The 10,287-nt window shown below is 44.0% G+C and overlaps 1 protein-coding gene across 1 annotated transcript in view; it reads right to left on the bottom strand.

Annotated features, from left to right (window-relative positions):
- SNRPB (small nuclear ribonucleoprotein polypeptides B and B1) overlaps window positions 1–6,028 on the bottom strand; it is a 28,890-nt gene extending 22,862 nt beyond the window's left edge. The window contains exons 1-4 of the mRNA XM_019645677.1: window positions 5,896–6,028; window positions 3,527–3,678; window positions 1,532–1,643; window positions 4–95 (exon numbers count right to left, since the gene is read on the bottom strand). Coding sequence (XP_019501222.1) covers window positions 4–95; window positions 1,532–1,643; window positions 3,527–3,678; window positions 5,896–5,898 — 359 coding nt within the window. The 5' untranslated portion in view covers window positions 5,899–6,028. The remainder of the gene's footprint in view (window positions 1–3; window positions 96–1,531; window positions 1,644–3,526; window positions 3,679–5,895) is intronic.
- Between the last annotated feature and the right edge of the window lie 4,259 nt (window positions 6,029–10,287).

The following is a 10,287-nucleotide window of genomic DNA, read 5'->3' as shown; positions in this document are numbered from 1 at the left end:
GGCATGGGAACACCAGCTGGGATTCCTCTGCCAGCAGCCCTGCCAATCCCTGGGCCCCCAGCAGCTCCAGCAAGTGGCACTCGGGCAATACCAGTCTGAAAAATAAAGAAACGTGCTAAAATGTTTGTGGCCTAGAGAATCAGATATATACTTTGGAATACCACTGCCAAGAGAACCCCTCAGATTTAAAGGGCACCAAAACAACTTACAGATGCTACCCACCCATATGTGGTTAACACTTTTCCTCCTCCATCCAGGATTATGTGCCTAGCTGTCACCCCTGCAGCAGGCTAGAGGAGCTCAAGGGTAAGTTTAGAGACAGAGAAACATGCCACGGCACAACCACCTATGTGTACTCCTATAAAAATTAAACCAATAGATAAGAGCATTTGGCCTGGCATCAAAGAAACATGAGGTCCAGTCCCAGCTGATTCTCACTTGGTAGGTGACAGTGGGCAAGTAATCCCACAATTCTGGGACTGTTTCCTCATATGCAAACGGTGGGATTATAACAAAAATGGTTGTGGTCATGAAGGTTTATAAAGGGCTACATTAGAAGAGCAAGCTCTACTGGAACTAGATACCAAGCATTATGAATACATACACATGCTTTGAAACAAAAAATATGGTAAACATCCCTTGCAGACATTTATATTGGAAAAAGCTTCAAATGAAGTCCAAAAACAAAGAAACGACTAGGATAAACTACTCTGTACTCACTTGTGAGAAAATCTTTGGTCATTAAAACATTACTTGTATATAGCAAGTAGAAAAACATTTACCATGTTAAGTGAAAAAGTAGAACAAAATATTACATGCATATCATGTGTTAAATATACAAAAACAGATATACAAGTGGACAAAAATAAAAACAGGATAAGAGGATTATTTCTTTGATGAAAAATGTCTTAAAATGAAAAAGGGAAAACCAAAACATTTTTTCATTAGATTCTCTAAAGCCTGCTCTATTTCTAAATGTAGGTTTAGAAACCAAGAATGCCTGGGATTAAATGCCAATGTCACCACTTACTAGATGTGACATCTTGGGCAAGTTACTAAAACCCAGTTTATCTATAAAGTAGGAATAATTTAATTCAAAGGATGGTTACAAGGATTAAATACTAAGGTGCTTGGCACACAGCAGATGCTCAATAAATGTTAACTACTATTCTATAACTGCACAAAATACATACATATTGTACTGTTGGAAGTCACAACTTTTTCAAATCCAGCTAGGCTGTCACCACATTAAGCACTGCCCCAGATGACCCTTAGGTTCCTTTTCTACTGACTCACTATGTATTATACATCAACTGAGGAAGAAGAGAGGGCTTTAAAGTTAGAAATCCTCATGCTAGTTCCCTATCTCCACTTGTTACTTGCAGGGCAACTTCTTTAAGAGTCTGTTTATTATCTGCAAAAGAGGGGCAAAGCCAGAGATTGCCTGTGAGTATTACAATGAAACACAGAGAACCTAACACAGCCTGGTTCATGGTAAGCTCTTTTTTTCACAAGACTTCCTAGCTCTTACATCTTTGGGAGGAGGTCCCTCTACTGTCATTGAGACCAGGTTCTCCCCACGAAGCAGCACCAGACCGAGGACTCGCTTCTCTTCTCTCTCTGCCTGTTTTGAGTTCTTTGGCCTAAAGACAGGTTTAGGAAAAGAAACAAAAAAGCAAGCATTAGAACAAGGGTAAAGTTAATGTTCACCTACCTAGGGGCCTTCAAGATTTGTTTTACACTCTGTATCCTGACAAATGGTACATAAACTTTCCCTAAAACAGCTCCCCTAGATAGTCTTCACAGGTTTAATCTGTAACCCCTGAACTGGTCATTTCCTATGCCAAGATGATGCACAGACCAAGAGATAAGACAAGAGTCAAAAAAGCCCAGCCCTGGCTCAAATGTTATTCTGTAGCAATCGTGAAGGCCTTTCCTCCTCAAGTGTTCTGTGCTATCTATCACCCTGTTCCCTCCTTTCTTCAGCTTAATGCCTCACCAGTGTCAGGAGGCAGCTGAGACCATTCAAGTCAACTGAATCCCACTCACCCCACTTACATGCAGGATCCTTTTAGTAGCAATTCAACTTCACAGGCCTACCATTCCATCCTTCACCTCAATCAGAAAGAGAAGCCATGAAGGAAAAGGTAAGAGTAACTACACCAGAACTACTTCTGTCCTCAAAGCACAAAAACAAAAATCTCCAAACATCCACATCCAGAAAAGGATAAACCAAATATGAATGCAAACTGGGAAAAATAACAAGGTAGGAAGAGGAAAGAAAAAGCCTGTATCCTAAAAATGAAGATAAAATACCTGATTTTAAAAACCTTAAAGATTTCATTTTAATACTGTTTTTTCATTAATAGTGGTTTACACAATGTGATATATAGATTGTACACCAGAAACCTATGTAACTTTACTAACAACTGTCACCCAAATAAGCTTTAATTAAAAAAATAAAATAAAATAAAATAAAATTAACAGTGGTTTTCAGTGGGTGGAAAGTTTTTCCTTTCTCTTTTTAGCTTATAAATATTTTCTTCCTTTTTAATAAAAACATATATTGCCCTTTCATAATTAAAACAAAACCTTTCTGGGCATTTTTTGCATATATTTTTTTGTATTTTAAAAAAATACTTCCTAAACATTTTTTTATTATCACAATACAGTTTGATTTAAATTTAGAAAAAAGAAAACCGTTTGAAATAGTTCTACCTCTCTCTAATGTGTACACCTGGCACTCAGCCATCCCTACCACCTTTTTTGTCCTGTATTTCTAGACCTCATGCCAAAAAGAAAACAACAGCCCCAAAAGGAATCAAAGGGAATTCACAACTGCTGACAAGATAACACGGACACTGCGCATAGCAAAATTGCCGAGTGACCATGAAAGTCACATAACCTTTTGCCCTCAAGATGAGTTGAATATAAAATATGACAAAAAGCTAGACCACGTATTTTAATAGGCCAGAAGCTTAAGATCTGTGAGTCTTAAGACAAGATAGTTATCCAATAACTTATGAAACGGTAGGAAAGCAGGAAATATCTCCAATTGTTTCTATAAATGCCAACAAAAATCACTGGTCCCAAACCCACACAGGGAGCTGAGCACTTACCCTGAAGAGGGTCAGAGGCTTCTTAAAGCAGTTTCAGACCAGGCTGCATTGGGAAAGGCTACAGCTTTACAAATAGGCAATGAGGCCAGAAAACCAAGCTCTCCCCCCTCACACACCTGTGGGGAGAACATGAGAGCCCTTTACCCCAGTACCCAGGGGCACGAGAAGTCAGAGAAACAAAAAGCCTAGCAGCTCTCCTTACAACTTGTAATCTGCTACAACTACAGAACAGGCTTGCTGGGCGAAGGAAGATTTCTTAGTGACCAATGTCCCCATTTAAATCTGCCCTCTACAACAGGAGAGCAAACTGACAGGAGCCAGCTAGCTACATCACCTCCTGTCACTTGGCCCACCCACCCAATCTACCCCCCTCCAATCCAAATCCCTCCCCACAGCCCACTCCTCACTTGATCTTCCTGAATTCATCGCAGTCACATAGGATCAAATTCATATGCTTGTCGAACGCCTTGAAGGTGCCAATGAAGATACGACCATCTTGCAGGATGCACCTCATCCTGTAGTCGATGTGCTGCAGCATCTTGCTGCTCTTGCCCACCGTCTGCAAGGAGAAATCAGCGGGGGTGACACTCGGCTCTTTTGGACCCACATATCCCTAGTCCTTCCTCAAAAGTCAGCTACGGCCTTCTTTTCCATGTGTCTGTCTTTCTCAGTAGATTATCATTTGTCTTGCAGCCACAGCCCTTTCCCAGGAATTCTCCCATGTCACCCTGTGTTCAGCCCTGACCTCTACCCTCTACTGTTATTCCCCCTCCCTTCGAATCATTTCCTATTACAATTGCCTTTGTTTAGGCTGTTTCAGGGGTGAGTGTAGGATGTCTCCAAACTAATCCAATCCATCCAAACCGGAGGTTAGTCATCTGCCATTGTGGATTACAGGTGTGTGACTCCAGTGCTGTGGAACACCCACATCCCATTAAAAAGACTGAGTAAAGAGCTGGAATGGAACTGGCATTAAAAATCTAATCAACCAGAAGCTTATCAGAAAGGAGCTGGTCAGCTTGGAGGTGAGAATGCAATCCCCAAATCAAGGATTTGTTAGTGTGCCTCCAAAACTACCTTTGGGAGGGAAACTCTCTGGCGACCAGGGTGCCCATCAGTTTGAACACAAGAGTCTTTAAGAATATATAACTTGCTATACTTTTTAATTAACCCAATAACCTTTATTACTTGGTTTCCAATGTAGCTTTGCTAAAATAGACTAATATACACATCACAATGTGAATTGTCAGGTGCCTTTGACAATTATATTTCTCTCTAGAAATAAATGACCTGGCATTTGATCTGTGTGTCATCAGCCTCCCATCAGTGTGACTGGTGTAGGCCAGTCCTAACTTATCCAAGTGCCTTCTACATGCCAGGCCTGTGTGTGCTGTCATCTCAGTGAGCTTGGTCAAGAACGAGTTTCTGAACCCACACAAATGTGTGGATCAGGTCCTTCACTTCCACCCTGGAGACCCAGGTTATGTGGTTCAGTCTCTTAGAAGACCCTTTTAACTGGCTTGTAATCACACAGCTTCTGGCCACACAGATCTGAACCTTTACGGCAACATTTTTTTGGTCCACCCAGCACAGCCAACTCTTCTTGGGTGCTCACTGTATAGCAAGAACTGTGATAAGCACTATCTATCTCATTTGATTCTCAAAATCAGCCCCATTGTTCCTAATTTACAGATGAGGCCACTGAGGCTGGGAGACCCAATTCCCCCAAACAATATCCTACCAGGTTTCCCCGCTTTCACTTCACCCAACAGATTAACAGCTACAGAACAAAAGTGATCTTTGTAAACACTACTTAAGTTCACGTCATTTTGCTCTCGTTAAAATCCTTCAATGGCATGCCTCATCACCAGCAGGATTAAGCAGCATGTAAAGACGGCTTTTAGTAACCAAGCTCCTGCCAATTCCTCCCATCTAATCTTCCAGCTCTTTCTCCCTTTCCCCCTGCAGGAACTTGCATGCTTTTGCTCTTGCATCCTTTCTTATCTATAACATCCCCGCTCATTTTTGCTGGGTAAACAACTCTTGTTCGGGAATCCTCTACTCCTGACAGCATTCTTACCCCCCTACCCACCACCCCCGACCCCCGCCATTACTTTTACTTAATGCTGAATTACCACTCTGAATTATAGTATCCGTGTCTCCAACTAGAAAGTGAACTCGGTGTAGGAAACATTTCATTGTGTAACCCCAGCGCCTGAAAAGTCAGACGTACTCAAACATACGTATATGCTGAAGAATGAGTTCAACTCCTCCTCCAAACATTCTCCTTCACCCTACCGTCCCCTCCGCCACCTGCTAGATCCAAGAACACTCCACTTTCGGCCACAAGCCCTTCCACCTCTTTCCAAAACTGCTCAGACCCTCACTCCCTTCACAAGTCTGAGCCTCTCACTAGGTCTTCCCTAGTCCTCCTGCGGCTCTAGTGCCTCCTCCGAAACCCCAGAGCACATTTCTTCTACAAGTTTAATTAGTGCCCATAGGATTCCAAGTACTGTAGCTACAGCGGCGTGGAGAGCCGCAATTCCATCCTCGCCCCCACCGAGCGACCCCGGCCTCCGTCCCTCAGTTTCAGCCTGCCCCTCCCCCAACGCGCCGAACGACCAAGGTCCCCAGTCTTTCGTGCCCTGACAGAGCGGCCGTTACCGGGCCTTCATCGCCATGAGCGGCCAACCACGGCCTCCCCGTCAATCAGTCCCCGTCCCCCCTTCAACAACAGACTCGGAAGCTCCCGCGCCGCAATCCTGCGCCTCCTCACCATGGTGGCGGTTCTGATGGCTCGGATTCCCGCCGGATTCGCCTGTGCGGAGGCCTACAGGGCCTCCAGTAGCCAGCTTCCCGCCGCCGCTACCGGAACTACGCACGCGAGCAAAATGGAGTCGAGTGCAAAACTACTTCCGGTCCCGGAGCCCCGCCCTTGGCGTTGCGTCCACAACACGGAAATGTAATCTCAGAGTGTGGCGGAGGGTTGGGCGGAGCTTGGAGCGGGGCTTGGGGCGGGGCTTGGGGCGGGGCTAACATCACACTGAACTCCGACTAGTTGAGGCTCCTCTTTGGACAACTCCCTGCAGGAGCTGCTCCTCCTCAATGTCATGCCCTCGCCCCGGCCCATTAACTCACGGTCCTCATTTCCCACCCTTCTACCCCTGCTCTCTGCTCTGCAGTCACTGTAGCTACTTTTCCGTGAATTTGCTGAACGTGCTTCTGCCTCAGCACCTTTGCATTTGCTGTTGCTAGTAGTCTGCTTGGAATGCTAGTAGTCCAGGTACATTCATGGCTCATGCCCTCAACTTCAAGACTTAAGTTAAAATAACATTTTCCCACTGAGGACTTCCCTGGCTATCCTGTTTAAAACTGCAACCTTCCCACCCATCCCTGTTTTATTTTTCTCTTTAACACTGATCACTAACATACTATATATTTTTGTTATTTTGTTATCTCTCCCCATTAGAATGTAAGTTCCAACTGTATGATTTTTTGTGTGTATTGTTCATTGCTGTAGGGCCTAGAACGCTGCTTAGCACAAAATAAGGGCTTAATAATTATTTGAATGAATGAATCAATCCCATCCAGTCCCATGAATTTTGAATGCTACCTATATGCTCAGGTTTCTTCCAAATCTATTCCTCTAGCCCTGGTATCTTCATTTAACTCTTGCTCTTTTATATCCAGCTACCTACATGACATGGATGTCTAATAGCTATACTAAATTAAGTGTTGAAAACTGAATTCTTGCTTCTATTTACTTTCCTTCCCAACACTACTTATTATCAGTGTTTCCCATCACAGAAGTTTCTTGGATTAGAAAACAAAATGACAAATTTGGTAGCATCCTTGATTCCACTCTTTCCCATCTCATAATCAATCAGCAAATCCTATGGACCTCACCTTCAAAATGTCTTGACTCTGCCTGTTGACACCAGCCACTGCTACCACGCCAGTCCTAGCCACCATTCTCCCTGACTTGGATCACTGAATGAGCCCCTAACTGTTCTCTTTGCTTCCTCTCTTGCTCTCACAGCAGCCAGAAGGATTCTTCTCTAATGTGCTGGGATTGTATCAAATGATGTCATTGCCCTGCTCTCCACCTCCCAATAATTTTCCAGCACACATGGAATGAAATCAGCCCTGCATCCCTCTCCAACCTCATCTCCTTCAGCGTTTCCCTCATTCATCATCCTCCAGCTACACTAGTCTCTTTGCTGTTCCTCAAAGCCAGCAAGGAAAGCCTCCACCTCAGGACCTTGTAATCCTCACACCACCCTAAGATGTATCTTCTATTGTCCTGTTTCAGTCAACCTGTAGATGAAGAGAATGGAGGCTCAGAGAGATGAATTATCTTGTCCAAGGTGGCAGAGTCAGAACAAGAATATAGTACCATCTGTCTCCTCAGCTGCCCCCAAGTTATCTTGCCTCCTAACATATCACTGATGCATGCATTTTAAAAGCATTTATTTATAATAGCACCTACTAAGGCCATGCTCTATTACTGAGATACAAAGTCCCTTCCCTGAAGGAGTCCATGTTCTAGTGAGAAAGGCAGACAATAAACCAAATGAATAAATTCTAGAAAGCAACATTAGAGTGATATGAAAAAATAAATCAAATATGGTAGGAGGAATGAGAGTAATGGGTTGGAACTTTGGCTAGATGGTCAGAGGATACTTCTCTGAGGAGTGGCACGTGAGCAGAGACCTGATTGAAGTGAAGGACATTCTGGACATTTCTTATCAAGGGGATCATATAATATCTGTGGTCTTTTATAACTGCCTTCTTTCCCTTAGCATAATGTTTTTACGGTTCATTCACATTGGGGCACATATCAGTACTTCATTTCTTTTTATGGATGAATAGTATTTCTTTGTATGGATATGCCACTTTTGTTTATTTTGTCATCAGTTGATGGACATTTGGGTTGTTTACACCTTTTAGCTATCATGAACAGTGCTGTTTTATACATTTGTGTGCAGGGCCGGCTGAGTGGCACATTGGTTAGGAGTTGGCTTGGGACACCAGCTCTGAGCAGCAGGGCCCTGGTTCGGATCCTACATGAGGGCCAGTGACATTGCCCTCTACAGCTAAGATGGTGAACAACAGCTCGACCTGGAGCTGGGCAGCTGTGAGTCGCCAGCGACGGCATAGGCTGCAGTGGGCTACCATAAGCTACCATGAGTGGCCAGTAGCCAGCGTGAGCTGCTGTGAGCGGCCATCCAATGGGCGGCGAGCAACTGCCTCACCTGGGAAGAGTGCAATGATGGTGCCAACATGGGCCAATGAAGCGACGTCCTCCACAACTAGACTGAAGAACAAAAGGACAGCAACTTGTCTGTTCCCCTCCCCCAATTCCCCAATAAATCTTTTAAAAAGGCAAAAAAACAAAAAACTTCTGTGTGCAGGTTTTCCTGTAGATATATGCTTCCATTTCTCTTTTGTATATACTTAGGAGTGTAATTGCTGGGTCATATGGTAACTCTGTTTAACTGAGGAACTGCCAGACTATTTTCCAAAGTGACTGCATTATTTTACATTCCCACAAGCAGTGTATGAGGGTTCTGATTTCTCCACATCTTCACCAACCCTTATTATTGACTTTGGGATTCAGCCATTCTAGTGTGTGTGAAGTAGTATCTATCTAATTGTGGTTTTGATTTGCATGTCCCTGATGAGAATCTTTTTGTGTAATGCTTATTGGTCTTTTGTATGTCATCCTTGGGTTATTTATCTTTTTAAATAGAGTTTTAAGAGTTCTTTTTTTCTTTCTTTTTTTTTTTTAAAGATTTTACTGGGGAATCGGGCAGTGGGAACAGACAAGTTGCTGTCCTTTGGTTCTTCAGTCTAGCTGTGGAGGACGTCGCTTCACTGGTTCATGTTGGTATTGTGATCATTGCGCTCTTCCCAGATGAGGCAGATCGGTCGCCGGCCTCTGGACAGCAGCTCACGGAAGCTCACACTGGCTGCCGGCCACTCACGGTAGCTCCCGGCAGCCCACTGCAGCCCCACTGCAGCCTAGCGTCACTGGCGACTCACCGCAGCCCAGCTCCAGGTGGAGCTGTATTCACCATCTTAATTGTAGAGGGTGCAGCGTCACTGGCCCATGTGGGATCCAAACCGGTGGCTCTGCTGCTCAGAGCTCGTGTTCCCAAGCCAACTCTTAGCCAATGAGCCACTTGGCCAGCTCTAAGAGTTCTTTATGTATTCTAGATACAAGTTCCATATCTCATATCAGATATATGATGTATAAACATGTTCTCTCAATCTGTGGGTTGTCTTTTCACTTTCTCAATAGTGTCCTGCACAATAGTTTTTAATTCTGTGGAGTCTAATTTATCCTTTCTTTCTTGTGTTGCTTGTGCTTTTGGTTGTATTATCTAAGAATCCTTTGCCAAATCCAAGATCATGAAGATTTGGCCCTATGTTTTCTTCTAATAGTTTTATAGCTTTTGTTCTTGCATTTAGATCTTTGATACATTTTTAGTTAATTTTTATGTACAGCATAAGGTAAGAGTCAAACTTTATTCTTCTGCAGGTAGATATCCAGTTGTCACAGCACTATTTGTTGAAAAGACTATTCTTTCCCCCATTGGGTGGTCTTGGCACCCTTGTGGAAAATCAGTTAATGTTAGACACATGGTTTTATTTCTGACTTCTCGATTCTATTCCATTGGTCTATATGGCTATCCTTATGTCAGTATCATTGCTTTGTAGTAAGTTTTGAAATCAGAAAATGTGAGTCCTCCTAATTTTTCTTTTTCAAGATTATCTTGGCATTCTGGATCCCTTGAAATTCCATATAAATTTTAGAATCAGCTTGTCAATTCTACATATAAGAAAAAAGGAGGGCCAGCCGAGTGGCGCGTTGGTTAAGAACTGGCTTGGGACGCCAGAGGGCCCCGGTTCGGATCCCACATATGAGGGCCCAGTGACACTGCCCTCCACAGCTAAGATGCTGAACAACAGCTCAACCTGGAGCTGGGCTGCTGTGAGTTGCCGGTGATGGTGTAGGCTGCAGCCCCTGTGGCAGTGGGTTGCCATGGGCTACCGTGTGTAGCCAGCAGCCAGCGTGAGTGGCCCTCAAGCTGCCGTGAGCGGCCGTCCAGAAGCCAGCGACTGATCTGCCTCGCCCGGGAAGAGCGCAATGATGGTGCCAACT

Source organism: Hipposideros armiger, unplaced genomic scaffold (genome assembly GCF_001890085.2).
Source record: "Hipposideros armiger isolate ML-2016 unplaced genomic scaffold, ASM189008v1 scaffold_94, whole genome shotgun sequence".
NCBI classification, from domain to species: domain Eukaryota; kingdom Metazoa; phylum Chordata; class Mammalia; order Chiroptera; family Hipposideridae; genus Hipposideros; species Hipposideros armiger.
The sequence above is the reverse complement of the archived record's forward strand: the minus strand, read 5'-3'. Positions and strand labels throughout refer to the sequence as shown.